We start from the raw sequence: 18,881 nt of genomic DNA on the forward strand, positions 1-18,881 counted from the left end.
GTTACTGTGTTGGAGAGCGGGGGTGGCCATAGTGAGACAGCACCATCAGGTTAAGAAATATCTTTGCTTTTCTGACACTTCAAAATGACTTGTATTCTCAATGACCTTTATTCTTGACCTCTTTTCTGTTTTTAATTAATTTATTTTTATTTTTGGCTGTGTTGGGTCTTCATTGCTGCTCATGTGCTTTCTCTAGTTGTGGCGAGCGGGGGCTATACTTCGTTGTGGTGCACAGGCTTCTCATTGTGGTGGCTTCTCTTTGTTGTGGAGCACGGGCTCTAGGAATGCGGGCTTCTGTAGTTGTGGCACATGGGCTCAGTAGTTGTGACACACGGGCTTAGTTGCTCCATGGCATGTGGGATCTTCCCAGACCAGGGCTCGGACCTGTGTCCCCTGCATTGGCAGGCAGATTCCTAACCACTGTGCCACCAGGGAAGCCCTATTCTTGCCCTCTTTATGCCAAGCCTGGATAAAATTTAGTGTCAGCCTGAACTCACTTACGTGGGAAACTTTTGTTCTGTTCTTCGTGGCTTGCATGCAACCAGTACTCATCAGAATAGCCCTGTTACTCTTTATGGCTGAAGCCCTACTTGATTGGTCAGGGCCTGTATTTATTGGTTATTAAGCATTTTGAATATCATACATGCTGGCTTAATACACTATTTCACACTATATAGCTCAGTGAGAATAACAAAGTGATGAAAGAATAGAAGGAAAACGAGAAAAAACACCCTATAATTATATTGCCTTTCATTTTACAAACTATGTATTAAATCAATTTATCTTCATAAGGTAATAGAGGAGAAGAGAAAAAAATAAACATTTCATTTTTTTCCGTGTTAGATTTTAAAAGCATTCATCCTTCAGCTTTTACCCTAAAGTACTGCTGGATTCCCAGAACAAATCAAGTCCCCTTCTTATTCTCTCTCAAAGTACCATAACACTTAATACCATTTGCACTTATCCAATCAAACCAGTTCTCTTCATTTAACTGTTAAGTTCCAGAGAGCAGGAACTACGTCTATTTTTACTCACCATTGTACCCCCATCTCCTTACATCATGCTTTAAGGAGTAGATGCTCAACAAACTTTTGTATTATAATTAAATTAATAAATACCTGCCATAGTATCTGGAACAAAGCTGACCTTGAATACATACATTCATTCATTCATAAAAGTATAAATGAATAAACTAACTTTGCTTACTTCAGAAGTTGCTCCAAAAGATCCTAGGCAACACATAACTTAATTCCATTTATTAACTCATTCCACAAATATTTACTAAGCACCCACTATGTGTCAAGTACTTGTCTAAAGACTAGGGATATAGCAATGAACAAAAAAGCCCCCCCAAAATCACCAGCTTGGGGAATATTTACTCCAGAGCCTCTAAAGCACTCTCTGCCTATATCTTCTAGGAATAGAGGCATACGTGTAGCTCTCTATTTGCAAAGACCACAGTAGCCATCATAGGCTCTTGTCCCAGCTCTTTGACCACTTGGCAATATGACTTGGGAAAGAAAGAACATTTAATATCTCAGACCTCATGGAAATTTATGGCCTTCATCTCTCAAATTCCATCTAGCTCTCAGAGTCTATATGTCTAGATAAATAAATTTTAATGAAATGGATCGCTTAAAATTCACTGGGAAACTTAGTTTTTGAAAGAGAATCCTTTAGAATATTTAGCCATCATATTAAATATATTTAAAGCAGAATGCCCCCACAAAAAAGAAGATATCATCAAGAAACTGGATGAGCGGCTCCTTGGGGAGATCCAAACCTGGGGGAACAGGGAATTCTAAAAGGTGCAACAGTCAAATGGTTATGATTTTCTATTTATGTCCTCAGGTCTGGAAGCAGCTGGAAGTGACACAGACATCTTCATGGTGAATGGGATTCTGGGGGAGTTAGTTACTTTCCCCTTAAATATCCAACAATCACAGAAAGTTATCAGCATTTCTTGGAATTCCAAAACATCTGTCGCTTTTGTAACACCAGGAAACTCAGGAGCAGCACCCACAATTTCCATAACCCACCAAAATTACCATAAACGAATAAATGTCTCAGGTCAGAACTATAACCTGGAGCTCAGAAATCTGAGGTTGGAAGACTCAGGGATCTACAAAGCCGACATAAATGTAATGACCTCTGAAATGATCACCACCACCACTAGGTGCTACAATCTTCAAGTCTATCGTAAGTTGTGGGAAGACAGAGGGCTTGTTTTTTATTTTTACTTTGCAATTTGCTGTCTAAAGAACACTTTTATTTCTGACAGCTGGGTTCTCTAAATCTTTTTATACTTATAAATACTTACATAAATATATCAGTACTTAAGAGGATGTGGCTTTGTTTGCTTTTAGCTATGTACTCTTCCTGTGGACCTTGTTTCCCTTTTCTATAAAATGTAAATAATCATACTATTTATTTCCCATAGTTATTGTGAAGATCAAGTAAGACAGTGTATGCAAAGTACTTTTTAAAAACCTTTTTATTTTGAAATAATTATAGTTGCATAGAAAGGTGTAAAGAAATGTATAGGGAGGGCCTGCGTGCATTTCACCCCCACCTCTCCCAATGATAACATTTTACATAACCAGAGTACAATATCAAAACCAGGAAATCGACATTGGTACAATCTGTAGAGCTTATTTATTGAATAGATTTCACCAGTTATATAGGCACTTATTTATGTGTATGTGTGTAGCTCTGTACAATTTATTCACATAAATAGCCTTATGTAAACACTACCATAATCAAGATACTTAACTGTACCGATGTCACAAGATTCCTTCATCCCTTTATAGTCACTCATTGCCACCCACTTTCCCCTCCCAAACTCCTGGAAGACATTAATCCATTCTTCATATCTAAAATTATGTTACTTCACAAATGTTACATAGATAGAATCATGCAGTATGCAAGCTTTGGAGATTGGCTTTTTTCATTCAGCATAATTTCTTTGAGCCATCTTAATTGTTGCAAGTATCAACAGGTTATATATTTTTATTGTTGGATAGTATTTCATGGTACAGATGTACTACTTTGTTTAACTATTCACCTATTGAGGGATATATTAGTTGTTTCTAGTTTGGGGCTTATTACAAATAAAACTGCTATGAATATTTGTGTACAAGTTTCTGCATGAAGTAAGTTTTTGTTTCTTTAAGATAAATGTCCAAGAATGAAATCATATGGTAAGTCCATTTGTCTTTCTTTAAATGGTTTATTGTGATAAAATATACATAACATTTAACATGTTAATCATTTTTAAGTGTAACATTCAGTGGCACTAAGTATGTTTACATTGTTGTGCAATCATCACCACTTTTCAACTCCAGAAATTGTTTTCCCCTTTTAGATAGATTCTATTTTTTAGAGCAGTTCAAGGTTCATACAAAAGTTTAGTAAAAAGTACGGAGTTCCCATATGCACCCTGCCTCCTACGACATACATAGCCTCCTACGTTATCTACATCCCCCACCAGAATGATATATTTATTACAATTAATAATGTACATTGATACATCGTTAGCAACCAAAGTCCACAGTTTACATTAGGGTTCACTCTTGGTGTTATACATTCTATGGGTAATGACAAATATATAATGACATTTATCCACCATGACAGTATCATTCAGAATAGTTTCACTGCCCTAAAATCCCTCTGTGTTCTGTTATTCATCCCTCCCCCCAAGCCCTGGCAACCACTGATCTTACTGTCTCCATGGTTTTGTCTTTTTCAGAATGTCATGTAGTTGGAATCAAACAGTATGTAACCCTTTCAGGTTGGCTTCGTCCAACCTGCATTTAAGTTATCTTCGTATCTTTTCATGGCTTCATAACTCTCTCCAGAACTTTTGAGTCATTTTTAGTGTTAAAAGGATTGCCAAATTATTTTGCATTCCCCCCAAAAATGTACGAATGATCAGTATCTCCACATCCTCACAGCATTTAGTGTTGTCACTGTTATTTTGGTCATTCTGATGAGTAGTATATTTCATTTTGGTTTTTAATTTTAATTTCTCCAGTAGCTAATGCAAAGTGCCTTTAAAAGGTAAAATATTAGTACTGTTATCATCACTAAAATTACGCAGTTCACTAGGAGATGTGTGTGGTGTGTTACGCAATGCTACTCAAAGTGTGGCCTGTGTGCTGGCAACATCAGCATCACCTGGGAACTTATTGGAAATGCAAATTCTCAGGCCACAATCCTTACCATTGGTGGTGAAGCCCAGGAATCTGTGTTTTAACATTCTCTCTGAACTATTCCTATGTGTGCTGAAGTTTGAGAAGTGCTAATCTAGAACTGCTCTGTCCAACATGGTAGTCAGTAGCTACATGTAGCTATTAAGTATTTGAAATGTGGTGAGTACAAATTGAAATGTGCTCTAAGTGTAAAATACACACTAGATTTAGCATCAATAAAGAAACCCATAAAATATCTTATTAATCAATTTTATATTGGTTCCAGGTTAAGATAACATTTTGGATATATTGAGTTAAATAAAATACATTATTACATCACCTGTTTATTTTCACTACTTTTAATGTGGCTATTAGAAAAATTTAAATTACATAAGTGATTAACATTTTATTTCAGCACTAATTTATAGCATAGAGAATATTTGAGCCATGTCTCAAGGATTTTACTGTCCATCTGCCCCACAGCAGAAAAACACAGAAATGCGACTAATAGATAAAATTCAGTTATACAGTTAATCCACTAAAGTTCAAGCTCCATAAAGGCAGAGACTGGTATATGATACACTTCATGTTCCCAGCTCCTACCTTGCCAGGCACATAGTGGGTGCTGCAGAAGTATTTGTTGAATGGAAAAGTGAATTAATCATAATAGTCCCAGGTCCTAATACAGTGCCTGACAATTGTAAGTGCTCAATTAATATAGCATAATTCAATCAGGTTGCATCTGGATAGGACGCATACTGTAAAGAGCATTAATGTCAGAATTAGAACCCTTGCCAACTGTGTGACCCTGGCAAAGTTGTTTACCTTGTCTGGGCCTAAATTTCCTTATCTATAGAATGTAGATTGTAATAGGTGGGATTAATTGAGATAGTGTTAGTTGAGCTCCTAGTACAGTGCAAGCCTTAAAGTAGATGCTCAATAACTAGCTGTTGTTATTAATTTTTTAACCCTTGTCCCCTTTTTAGATTCTAGCTAGGAAGAACTTCCTAGATGAAGAAGGCTCTGAACTGGGCATGAGCGACAGAGTCAAAGAACCATACCCAAGTGTGGACACTTCAGAAAACATCTGACTCATTCAAGAACTTTGGCTGAGAAAATATAGAGGGCGTTCAATCTTATGATGTTTGTTTTCATCCCGTTATATGTTTAGTTTTACCCACTCAGTCTTTAGGGGGTGTTAAACCATCTGCAATTAGGGCAGACTACTGTAAAATCTTAGAGAAAGTCCATACAACAAAATCTGCACTTTTTGGGTAGTTAGCTGAGAAGATAAAGAGAAAGAAACTGACATTTAATGAACACTATTTGTATGGCATTCTACCACCTAATTTTTTAAAATACATAAAGATTATACATATTTAGGCAATATGTGCACAAACAGAGCAAAAGATAATACAATGAAATGCAACTCTTCCTTTTCAGAGGCAGTCACTATTGCCAGTTTATTTTGCTTCTTCAGTAGAAAATTAAAGTACATATAAGCATAAATAGATTGATGCTGGATAGATAGATAGATAGATAGATAGATAGATAGATAGATAGATAGATGATAGATGGATAGTAGAGTGGTCTTTATATATAATAGCTCATCTAATCCTCACAACCACCCTAGCTAGAGAAAATTGTTGTCCCCGTGTTATAATTGAGGAAACCAAAGCTCAGTGCAGCTGGATACCTTCTCCACCATTCCATAGTTAGAGAACAGTGGAGCCTGGATTCTGAACCTAGTCTCCAATGGCTTCTCCACACTTTTACTTGGGAGGATGAAGTCCTGTCAGCCACAACCCTGACCTTCTCTGCCCATCAGCTTTGTGTAGGTAACATCTCTGTTCCTGCAGAGAAAAATGAGATGGAATCCTATTCTTCACCACTATCCCCCACCTTGACACCCACAAAAAAAAAGGTCTTTTTAAAAATAAGTGAACAACAAGCAGAGACTTCAACACTGTTGTAAATCAAATTTCTACGGAAACACACACACACCATTTGGTTCCTTTTTCACTATACATATCTGTATCTATCACTGTTATAGCTGATCAAGGTCTCTACTCCAAACTTCTTTAGAAGCTCTTTGGCAAGTTATCACTAATTCTGATTTGGAATGGTTCCCTCTAAGAGACTCTTAGGACCAGAGTATCTGGTTAGGTTGGAATCAAAGACTTTACAGCTCTTAGTTCCCATGTTCTACTCCCTCACATGTACAGACAAATGGTTCCTATATTTACAGTGCTGAATTTATTGCCTTTACAGACTTCACACTAATTAGAAAGTTATGTGCCAGTTCCTTCCTCTATTTCCTCTCTCACATGGCAATAGTGGGAGGAGCAAACCACATTGCAGCAGTTTTGACAAGAATGAACTAAACTTATCAGCTCTGAATGTAGTCCTTTTCTTATCTCCTGGTAAAAGGTTTTTCCTTTCCTTCTGCCAGCTCCAGATCTAGATATTGCCTCAACTTATATATAATTGGGTTTTTGGTAACCCTTTACTACCTACAACTTTTATCATTTACTTTTTCTTTGCTTTAGTAAAAACATTTTTTAAATGAACTTTTATTTTTTTATTATTTAAACATCTTTATTGGAGTATAATTGCTTCACAATGGTGTGTTAGTTTCTGCTTTATAACAAAGTGAATCAGCTATACCTATACATACATCCCCATATGTCCTCCATCGTGCGGCTTTCTCCCACCCTCCCTATCCCACCCCTCTAGGTGGTCACAAAGCACCGAGCTGATCTCCCTGTGCTATGCGGCTGCTCCCCACTAGCTATCTTTTTTATGTTTGGTTGTGTATATATGTCCATGCCACTCTCTCACTTTGTCACAGCTTACCCTTCCCCCTGCCCATATCCTCAAGTCCATTCTCTAGTAGGTCTGTGTCTTTATTCCCGTCTTACCCTTAGGTTCTTCATGACATTATTTTTACTTAGATTCCATATATATGTGTTAGCATACGGTATTTGTCTTTCTCTTTTTGACTTACTTCGCTCTGTATGACAGACTCTAGGTCCATCCACTTCACTACAAATAACTCAATTTCGTTTCTTTTTATGGCTGAGTAATATTCCATTGTATATATGTGCCACATCTTCTTTATCCATTCATCTGTCGATGGACACTTAGGTTGTTTCCATGTCCTGGTTATTGCAAATAGAGCTGCAATGAACATTGTGGTACATGACACTTTTTGAATTATGGTTTTCTCAGGGAATATGCTCAGTAGTGGGATTGCTGGGTTGTATGGTAGTCCTATTTTTAGTTCTCTGAGGAACCTCCATACTATTCTCCATAGTGGCTGTATCAATTTAAATTCCCACCAACAATGCAAGAGGGTTCCTTTTCTCCACACACTCTCCAGCATTTATTGTTTGTAGATTTCTTTGATGATGGCCATTCTGACTGGAGTGAGGTGATACCTCATTGTAGTTTTGATTTGCATTTCTCTAATGATTAGTGATGTTGAGCATTCTTTCACGTGTTTGTTGGTAATCTGTGTATCTTCTTTGGAGAAATGTCTATTTAGGTCTTCTGCCCATTTTTGGATTGGGTTGTTTGTTATTTTGATATTGATTTGCATGAGCTGCTTATAAATTTTAGAGGTTAATCCTTTGTCAGTTGCTTCATTTGCAAATATTTCCTCCCATTCTGTGGGTTGTCATTTCGTCTTGTTTATGGTTTCCTTTGCTCTGCAAAAGCTTTGAAGTTTCATTAGGTCCCATTTGTTTATTTTTGTTTTTATTTCCATTTCTCTAGGAGGTGGGTCAAAAGGACCTTGCTGTGATTTATGTCATAGATTGTTCTGCCTATGCTTTCCTCTAAAGTTTTATAATGTCTGTCCTTACATTTAGATCTTTAATCCATTTTGAGTTTATTTTTGTATATGGTGTTAGGGAGTGCTCCAATTTCATTCTTTTACATGTAGTTGTCTGGTTTTCCCAGCATCACTTATTGAAGAGGCTGTCTTTTCTCTATTGTATATTCTTGCCTCCTTTATCAAAGTTAAGGTGACCATATGTGCATGGGTTTATGTCTGGGCTTACTGTCCTGTTCCATTGATCTATATTTCTGTTTCTGTGCAAGTACCATACTGTCTTAATTACTGTAGCTTTGTAGTGTAGTCTGAAGTCTGGGAGCCTGATTCCTCCAGTTCCGTTTTTCTTTTCTGAAGATTGCTTTGGCTATTCAGGTCTTTTGTGTTTCAGTACAAATTTTGAAAATCTTTTTCTAGTTCTGTGAAAAATGCCATTTGTAATTTGATAGGGATTGCATTGAATCTGTAGATTACTTTGGGTAGTAGAGTCATTTTCACAATGTTGATTCTTCCAATCCAAGAACATTGTATATCTCTCCATCTGTTCGGGTTTTTTTGTTTGTTTTTTTTTTGTTGTTGTTGTTTTTGCAGTACGCGGGCTTCTCACTGTTATGCCCTCTCCCATTGCGGAGCACAGGCTCTGGACGCAGGCTCAGCGGCCATGGCTCACAGGCCAGCCGCTCCACGGCATGTGGGATCTTCCTGGACCAGGGCACGAACCCGTGTCCCCTGCATTGGCAGGTGGACTCTCAACTACTGTGCCACCAGGGAAGCCCTCTCCATCTGTTTGAATCATGTTCAATTTCTTTCATCAGTGTCTTATACTTTTCTGCATAGAGATCTTTTGTCTCCTTAGGTAGGTATATTCCTAGGTATTTTATTCTTATTTTTGCAATGGTAAATGTGAGTGTTTCCTTAATTTCTCTTTCAGATTTTTCATCTTTAGTGTATAGGAATGCAAGAGATTTCTGTGCATTAATTTTGTATCCTGCTACTTTACCAAATTCATTGATTAGCTCTAGTAGTTTTCTGGTGGTATCTCTAGGATTCTCTATGTATAATATCATGTCATCTGCAAACAGTGACAGCTTTATTCTTCTTTTCTGATTTGGATTCCTTTTATTTATTTTTCTTCTCTGATTGCTGTGGCTAAAACTTCCAAAACTATGTTGAATAATAGTGGTGAGAGTGGACAATCTTCTCTTCTTCCCACTCTTAGAGGAAATGGTTTCAGTTTTTCACCACTGAGAACTATGTTGGCTGTGGGTTTGTCATATATGACCTTTATTATGTTGAAATAAGTTCCCTCTATGCTTACTTTCTGGAGGGCTTTTATCATAAATGGGTGTTGAATTTTGTCAAAAGCTTTTTCTACATCTCTTGAAATGATCATATGGTTTTTCTCCTTCTATTTGCTAATATGATTTATCACATTGATTGATTTGCATATATTGAAGAATCCTTGCATTCCTGGGATAAACCCCGCTTGATCATGGTGTATGATCATTTTAATGTGCTGTTGAATTGTGTTTGCTAGTATTTTGTTGAGGATTTTTGCAACTGTGTTCATCAGTGATATTGGCCTGTACTTTTATTTCTTTGTGACATCTTTGGTTTTGGTATCAGGGTGATGGTGGCCTTGTAGAATGAGTTCATCAGTGTTCCTCCTTCTGCTATATTTTGGAAGAGTTTGAGGAGGATAGGTGTTAGCTCTTCTCTAAATGTTTGATAGAATTTTCCTATAAAGCCATCTGGTCCTGGGCTTTTGTTGCAAGATTTTTAATCACAGTCTTAATTTCAGTGCTTGTGATTCATTTATTTATACTTTCTATTTCTTCCTGGATCAGTCTCAGATGGTTGTGCTTTTCTAAGAATTTGTCCCTTTCTTCCTGGTTGTCCATTTTATTGGCATATAATTGCTTGTAGTAATCTCTCATGATCCTTTGTATTTCTTCAGTGTCAGTTATTACTTCTTTTTCATTTCTAATTCTATTGATTTGAGTCTTCCCCCTTTTTTTCCTGAATGAGTCTGGCTAATGGTTTCTCAATTTTGTTTACCTTCTCAAAGGACCAGCTTTTAGTTTTACTGATCTTTGCTCTTGTTTCCTTCATTTCTTTATCATTTATTTCTGATCTGATCTTAATGATTTCTTTCCTTCTGCTAACTTTGGAGTTCTTTTGTTCTTCTTTCTCTAATTGCTGTAGGTGTAAGGTTAAGTTGTTTATTTGAGATGTTGCTTGTTTCTTCAGGTAGGATTGTATTGCTATAAATTTCCCTCATAACACTGCTTTTGTTGCATCCCATAAGTTTTGGGTTATCATGTTTTCATTGTCATTTGTTTCTAGGTATTTTTTGATTTCCTCTTTGATTTTTTCAATGATCTCTTGGTTATTAAGTAGTGCATTGTTTAGCCTCCATGTGTTTGTATTTTTTACAGATTGTTTCTTTTAATTGATATCTAGTCTTATAGTGTTGTGGTCGGAAAACACACTTGATATGATTTCAATTTTCTTGAATTTACCAAGGCTTGATTTGTGACCCAAGATGTGATATATCTTGGAGGATGTTCCCTGAGCACATGAGAAGAAAGTGAAATCTGCTGTTTTGGGAAGGCATGTCCTATAAATATCAATTAAGTTCATCTTCTTTAATGTATCATTTAAAGCTTGTGTTTCCTTATTTATTTACATTTTATATGATCTGTCCATTGGTGAAAGTGGGGTGTTAAAGTTCCCTACTATGATTCTGTTACTGTCAATTTCCCCTTTTATGGCTGTTAGCAGTTGCCTTACATATTGAGGTGCACCTATGTTGGGTGCATAATTATTTACAATTGTTATATCTTCTTCTTGGATTGATCCCTTGATCATTATGTAGTGTCCTTCTTTGTCTCTTGTAATATTCTTTATTTTAAAGTCTATTTTGTCTGACATGAGAATTGCTGCTCCAGCTTTCTTTTGATATCCATTTTCATGGAATATCTTTCCATCCCCTCACTTTCAATGCGTATGTATCCCTAGGTCTGAAGTGGGTCTCTTGTAGACAGCATATATAAGGGTCTTGTTTTTGTATGCATTCAGCCAGTCTATGACTTTTGGTTGGAACATTGAATCCATTTACATTTAAGGTAATTATCCATATGTATGTTCCTGTTACCAGTTTCTTATTTGTTTTTGGGTTTGTTATTGTACATCTTTTCCTTCTCTTGAGTTTCCTGCTTAATGAAGTTCCTTTAGCATTTGTTGTAAAGCTGGCTTGGTGGTGCTGAACTCTTTTAGTTTTTGCCTGTCTGTAAAGCTTTAAATTTCTCTGTTGAATCTGAATGAGATCCTTGCTGGGTAGAGTAATCTTGGTTGTAGGTCTTTCCCTTTCATTAATTTAAATATGTCCTGCCAGTGCCTTCTGGCTTGCAGAGTTTCTGCTGAAAGATCAGCTGTTAACCTTGTGGAGATTCCCTTGTATGTTATTTGTTGTTTTTCCCTTGCTGCTTGTAATATTTTTTTCTTTGTATTTAATTTTTAATAGTTTGATTAATATGTGTCTTGGCATGTTTCTCCTTGGATTTATCCTGTATGGGACTCTCTGCACTTCCTGGACTTGATTGATTATTTCCTTTCCTGTATTAGGAAACTTTTCAACTATAATCTCTTCAAATATTTTCTCAGTCCCTTTCTTTTCCTCTCCTTATTCTGGGACCCCGATAATTTGCATGTTGGTGCCTTTAATGTTGTCCCAGAGGTCTCTGAGTCTGTACTCAATTCTTTTCTTTCTTTTTTCTGCTCTGAAGTAGTTATTTCCACTATTTTACCTTCCTGGTCACCTATCCATTCTTCTGCCTCAGTTATTCTGCTATTGATTCCTTCTAGAGAATTTTTGATTTCATTTATAGTGTTGTTCAACATTGTTTGTTTGCTGTTTAGTTCTTCTAGGTCCTTGTTAAATGTTTCTTGTATTTTCTCCATTCTTTTTCCAGGATTTTGGATCATCTTTACTATCATTATTTTGAATTTTTTTTCAGGTAGACTGCCTACTTCCTCTTCATTTGTTTGGTCTGGTGGGTTTTTACCTTGCTCTTTCATCTGCTGTGTGTTTTTCTGTCTTCTCATTTTGCTTCACTTACTGTGTTTGGGGTCTCTTTTTCACAGGCTGCAGGTTCGTAGCTCCCATTGTTTTTGGTGTCTGTCCCCAGTGGCTAAGTTTGGTTCAGTGGGTTGTGTAGGTTTCCTGGTGGAGGGGACTAGTGCCTGTGTTCTGGTGGATGAGGCTGGATCTTGTCTTTCTGGTGGGCACGACTGTATCTGGTGGTGTGTTTTGCAGTGCCTGTGACCTTATTATGATTTTAGGCAGCCTCTCTGCTACTGGGTGGGGTTGTGTTCCTGTCTCGGTAGTTGTTTGTCATAGGGTGTCCAGCACTGTAGCTTTCTCATCATTGAATGGAGTGGGTCTTAGCATTGAGATGGAGATCTCTGGGAGAGCCTTTACTGTTTGATACTACATGGAGCTGGGAGGTCTCTGGTGGACCCATGTCCTGAACTCAGCTCTCCCACCTCAGAGGCACAGACCTGACACTCAGCTGGAGCAACAAGACCCTGTCAGCCTCATGGCTCAGAAGAAAAGGGAGAAAAAAAGGAAGAACGAAAAAATAAAATAAAGTTATTAATATAAAAAATAATTATTAACATTAGGAAAAATTTAAAAAGTAATAAAAAAAGAAAAAAAAAGAAAGAAAGAAGAGAGCAACCAAACCAAAAAACAAATCCACCAATGATAACAAGCACTAAAATCTATACTAAAAAAAAAAAAAAAAAGAAAAGAAAGAAACCGGACAGACAGAACGCTAGGTCAAAGCTATACAGACAAGATCACACCAAGAATCATACACATACACACTCGCAAAAAGAGGAAAAGGAAAAAAATACATATATCTTTTGAGAAGTCTGAGGTCTTCTGCCAACGTTCAATAGCTAGGTGTTCTGTAGGAGTTGTTCCACATGTAGATGTATTTCTGATGTATTTGTGGGGAAGAAGGTGATCTCCACGTCATACTCCTCCTCCATCTTGAAGATCTCCCCCCTTTCAAATGCTTTGTTGAGCATTTATATTCCTAGCCAACATATGGTTGCAACTGATGAAGGAACCAACATGAGGAGTGGATAAACACAACCAACATATATATTGGTTGCTATTTTCATTTAAGTTCAGTAATAAGAAAAAAGTGATTGAACAAAGACATATATTGGAACTTCACTTGTTCATCAATGACGTGAGCAACTTCTTTGCTGAACTGGATAGTGGTTTTCCAATGCTGGAAGAACATTTCCAATTTTTTGTGTGTTATTCACAATATAATGGCTACAGACAGGATGCATTGTTATTTTAATCTGTTTCAGTACCCTCTCCTCCATTGCTTTCTTAAGTCTAGTGTGACAATCAAGAAAACAATAAGTCAAGCCCTAGTTTGCAGCATTTGCCAATTTCTTTGGTGTAAATACTCCCACTTTGGTTGATTTTAAGACCTGCAGAGTTGGGAAGGTTTTGTATTGATACATCATTACAAGGGATAGATACAATAGATGTAAATAACCTCTAGAGCATAGATTATAGTAAATTGTCCCAAAAAAATTAGTAAGTGATGAGTTTTGAAGAGTTATTAGACTTGTTTTTAATATAATTTATTTCATTGTAAGTTTTTAACATCCATCATGAAAATTTCTGAAAATTTAACAGTTGACTCGCACAAGCTGGTATAGGCCAGCTCCAGCTTACCACTGGCTCATGTGTTTTCTCCTCATAGGTCGGCTTGGAAAGCCAAAAATTACTCAGAGTTTAATGACATCTGTGAATAGGACCTGCAATGTCACACTGACATGCTCTGTCGAGAAAGAAGAAAAGAATGTGACATACAGTTGGAGTCCACTGGGGGAAGAAGGCAATGTTCTTCGAGTCTTCCAGACCCCTGACAACCAAGAGCTGACTTACACGTGTACAGCATGGAACCCTGTCAGCAACAATTCTGACTCCATCTCTGCCCAGCAGCTCTGTGCAGGTAACCATCTCTGTCCATCTCTCCTGGAGTCTCAGAAATCACTCTAACCTGCTGCAAGGCCTGAATCGGCCCTAGTTCTCCAGGGAAAGGTGCCTCCCTTATGCCAGGGCTGGACTCAGGGGAATTCTCTTCCCAAGAAGCCCTGGAAAAGAATCCAAAGTCTTCTGGGTGATGCCGGGCATTTCAGGGTGTTCTGAAGCAGCCCCCGCTCAGCTCCCCAATTCAGTTTCTGATCTTGACCTTTAATAGCAGGAAGTAGAGTTTCCCTCGGAGCTTTGGCACTCCCCTCTATCCATATTGAGTGTCCTTCAGGGGAGTGCCCCTGAATGTGGACAAGCTTGCCCAGCCTCTAAGGCCTATTTCCTGAGAGTCAAGTCTCACCACATCTTCTATTTCCAGACATCGCAATGGGCCTCCATACTCACCGCACTGGGCTGCTGAGTGGGCTGGCTGTGCTCTCTCTGCTTCTAATCATTCTCCCTTCAGTGATTTTGTTCCTTTTGCACAAAAGAGGACAAGGTAAGGTTTTCTCAGAAGTTAAAATGTGGAAATGCACCTGCCTTCTTCCTTCTTCCTGGGACTGAAGTCATTTATCCAAGGTGGGATGTCCTTTGTTCCAGGGAATTAGCCTTCCTAAAATCCCCAGCCCCTCACCTTACTATCTCCCAGAAAGATGGTCCCGAGGACTATATAACATTACCCTGAATGGTCTTCAAAATATGTTACTGGGATCACCAAGGTGTGGTGGGCCCAGAACTTGGGTTTGAGTTTAGCACTGCCATTAACAAGCAGTGCTTCATGAGAGACATGTCTTTACCTCTCTGACTCTGTGTTCTCACATATGAAATGAGGTTTGGACTAGGTCTCCAAGGTCACTTCCAATTCCATCAAAACTGTGACCTTTGAAATGTCATTGAGGGACATGTACTAATTTTATATTTCATGGTTGTCACTAGATCCCTTTGGGTCCCTCTGGATCATTCTGTAATTGTAACCATTCTCAATTCAGAAAACCTGATCTGGGGCGCTAGGGGATCGTTATACCCTCCTATTCCTCCTAACTCCGTGTCCACCCAAAATCTTGCTTTCCCACCGATCGTAATAACAAGCCTGTATGTAGCGAGGCTCTACATCTGATTCCATGTTCCTGACTCTCCTTTGTGTCTGATTCCTCAGGTTCCTACTTGAAGATCTTCAGTAAGAACCCTGGTAAGTTCTCAGCCACGAGTTTCCCTGTATGATGGAAGAGATGCATTCACAGCACAGTGATTAAGCCTAAGCTTGTACTTTGCAGGCAGTCTGGGATGAAGGTGCCAGCTTGACCATTTATCAACTACCAGTTATTTTATCACTGTCTCAGTTTTCTCAGTTGTAAAATATGCATAAAAATAGGATTGCTGCATATACTTATTAAACGGATTTAATGAATTACACATATAAAATACTTGGCCCAGTGTCTGGTACCTCGTAAGTACTCAGTCAGTGTTAGATACTATACTTACAATTGACCAACCTGGGCTTGGCACAGAAGGAGGCATTCTGGGGGCAGAGAGTTTGTGACATGAACTGTAACTCAAATGGCCTCATGATGGGGAGAAATCACACAACCTGCTATAATATCACTCAGCTCAGGCTTGTTGTCTGCAGATATGTTGGTGCCCTGGAATATGAAGGCCCCAAATTCTGGCTATCTCTTTTCAACTTGACCCTCAAATGTTCCATGTTGGGGCAAAGAAAAGCAGTACACTGGGAGGAATTCCCACGAATTCTTAAAAGTAGGAACTTATCTCTCTTGTCTGCTGCTCCGTGACCTCATACATGGCTTGGCATGTGGAGAGAGCTTAACAAATCTTTGACTCTGTGAATCAGTCAAGCAACGAATATTTGTGGAGCATCTACCACAGGTCTAACATTGAGGTGGTAAAGGAAAGGTGTGCACCAGAAGAGGCCAACACAGTGTATAACTAGAGGGAATCGTTCTAGTCAAAAAATTAAGACCCTCACATGAAAAGAAAACTAACCATGCAAGGCAGTGGATGCTAAGTGCCAGAGACACTAAGACCCTGGGTGGAAAAGCTACCTTCAGTGCCCCCACAGGGATTGGGGAGAATCTCTTTACCCTAATGTGGGCTTTGGAGCAGAAAAGAATTCCCACTGAGCTCTGGGTGAAACCTGAGCCAGGTGTCTCCCATACCACATGCCATCCCTAGAAAAGGAAAAGACAGTCAAGGATCCAAGCATCCATCTCAAGAGGATGGGAGTCATTTAACTTCTTGGGGTTTTATTTCTTCATCTGAAAAAGAGAACATTAGAATAGATCACCTCGAAAACTTCATCCACATTTCACATACTGTGGTTCTATGTTTGTTTGTGACACAGATGCTGCCTCAAAGAAAACAATATACACATACGTCACAGTTCCAAGAGACACCCAGACAGCAGAGCTCAGGATCTATGATGAAATCCCCCAGTCCAAGGTGAGGTGGTGCTACTTGTGGGTCTCCACCACAGGCCCCCAGGACAGGGAGTCATGGGCAGCAGGCACAGCCAAGAGCCTGATGGGGTCCAACCAGGAAATACCAGGTCAGGGAAATGATGCCATGAGTCTTTCTATGAGGACAAGAATGTGGTCAAGTGTCACCCCATGACAGCCTCCCGGGGTTGAAGCCTCATGCTTCCACATGAGAGCCTCACTCCAGATTAGATGAGAGTCATGACTAAGAGCAAAGCACCTTCTATAGGGGACCCACAACAGGGGAGTCCCTGATGTGAGGTGAGAGCTGTTATGTGGCCACTGACAGGTGAACAAGTTGCTAAGCGGGGTTCAAGGACACAGAACTGAGAGAGGTCCCCTTGAACTTGACTTCTTGGTCTGGCTGTAGCAACAGCTTGCTTTCCTCAGGCTGCTTCACTCTGTTCCACAGCCTCCCCTCTCGCCTGACTTTTACCTGCCTGTCTCTCCCTCATCTCCACCCTGAACCAGGCTTCTACATGGTATTGCCTTTCTCTGTGCCCCCACCAGCCTGCTCTCCTAAAGTCTCCAAGGAGTGAAAGGGAAACTGAGGTCTGCCCGGTCAATCCAGCCTTGTACTTGGACTGATAGATCAGCTGGGTCCATAGAGCCCATGGAAAGCTAAAATTCTGACTAAGCAAGACTCAGTCTGACCCCTCCTCTTGGCTCCTGAAGATTTTGCCCAATGGCTGCCAACTGTCCCATGCTCACCCCCACCTGAACCTGATCCTCTCCAAAGCTGGATGGAACCAAAGTTGAAGCTGGAGAGGAGGCCACCTAGTGAAAGTGCAACCAGGGAGGGCTGATGGGCAGAAGCAGAAGTAAGAAGGGGGACTCATAAGATTTTGCCTGGGCTCCCTCACTGAGGGAAGATGGGTGTTTTACACGTGCTCCCCACCAAGGAGAAGCCAGTGAACGCGATTTATTCCATAGTGCAGTACTCTGATAAGGTAAAGACTTTCTGATTTTTAGCCCTGTTGTTCTGTCTATTCCAACCTTTCTGCTGTATCTTGTCCATCCAACCAGGAGTCAGCTGGTTCCCTTGGGACTCTACGCTTCTCAGGATTAATTGCTGAGGGCCTTGGTCTCATTCCACACATGCACACAGCCTTACTCCCCAGGTCCATGACCATCCACAAGCTGGCCTCCTTGATGCTGATCCCACACTTTGTATGCAGGAGCCCCTAGGCCTCTGAACTACAGTGTGGAAATTCCAGCCTCTATAACATCCAAGGCCATTGCTAGCTCACAGTGTGGAAATTAGAAAGCAGGTGTCCCCCACCTTCCCCCTACCCTGGGCAGACACAGGTCCACACCAAGTGCACAGTAGAACACAGGGGCAAGTAGAACACAGGCTGAACCCCAGTTCCCATTTGCTCCCTCAGCAGACCCTCACAGTGTGCAACATGCCCAACCATTTGTAGAGCTCTAGTGACACTCACATTCCCTGTGCCTCAGTGTCCTTCTCTCAATTATGCAAAGAGAGAAGGTAAGTCCTGATCTTTGACAGGACTTTCAGTTTGGGGAATCTGGTGAGGAGTTGATACTGTCTGAGGGTCCTGATTTCTGCTACAGTAAGGACAGCTCTGGGGTATCTGGGTGAATCAAATATTTTGGAAGTGTTTCTGTTTAATAGCTGAGCTAACAGGTAGGAAGCTAATCATGAAAAATAAATTTGAACCCGGAAGTCTCGGAGGAAAGGGATAATAATGATAACAAATGAAGAGTGAGAAGAAATATCGGGATACCAAAACGGAATGCAAATGAATCCATGATTAAGAATTAAGAGCTGATTCTATGAGGCATCTACGAGTTGGCCAAGTAGGAAGATCGTAAGGGAACTCAATGCACAGGTCATTTTGAATGTAAAGATAAGCCAAGTGTCCTGGAGAACAAGATAAAAGGACCTTGACTTCCTCAGTGATCAGGAGATGAAAGGAGGGAGAAGGAAAAGAAGGAGGTGAGTGAGGAAAGAGGAGAAGGAGGGAAAAGGAAGGAGAAGCAGGAAGTGGGAAGCAAGGTGTCCACATGTTTGAACCAGGATTGGAAGGAGAGTGGGAGGAAACAGAGAAGAAAATACCACTGGAAAAGACTAGACTTGAGGGATTAATCAGGGACTCTTGGATTGAGACATCTCAAAGTAAACCCTCTAGACAAGTTGGATGACAATTATTAATTTGGATAATGTGTAATTTAAAACCTAGGACTCTGCAAACCAGTGGGAGGGTTGTCTGCAGTATTCTAAGTAACTAGAGCATATGACACCAGTGGAGGTGACTCACCACTAAATATAGGCC

The 18,881-nt window shown here is 39.6% G+C and overlaps 1 protein-coding gene across 8 annotated transcripts in view; it reads left to right on the forward strand.

Moving 5' to 3' along the window:
• Positions 1-18,881, forward strand: part of CD84 (CD84 molecule) — a 49,970-nt gene that overhangs the window by 14,658 nt on the left and 16,431 nt on the right. For 6 of the 8 annotated variants that reach the window (XR_004526537.2, XR_004526528.2, XR_004526534.2 and 3 more), the window contains exons 2-6: positions 1,852-2,199; positions 13,821-14,072; positions 14,472-14,591; positions 15,249-15,281; positions 16,452-16,549. Coding sequence is in view for 3 of the 8 variants with exons in the window: in XM_019932638.3 (XP_019788197.1) it covers positions 1,852-2,199; positions 13,821-14,072; positions 14,472-14,591; positions 15,249-15,281; positions 16,452-16,549 (851 nt within the window). In the remaining 5 variants the exon portion in view is untranslated. Of the gene's footprint in view, positions 1-1,851; positions 2,200-13,820; positions 14,073-14,471; positions 14,592-15,248; positions 15,282-16,451; positions 16,550-17,456; positions 17,535-18,881 lie in introns of all 8 variants that reach the window. The other 2 variants (XM_019932658.3, XM_019932648.3) reach the window with 2 other exon arrangements.

Source organism: Tursiops truncatus, chromosome 1 (assembly GCF_011762595.2).
Source record: "Tursiops truncatus isolate mTurTru1 chromosome 1, mTurTru1.mat.Y, whole genome shotgun sequence".
NCBI lineage: Eukaryota > Metazoa > Chordata > Mammalia > Artiodactyla > Delphinidae > Tursiops > Tursiops truncatus.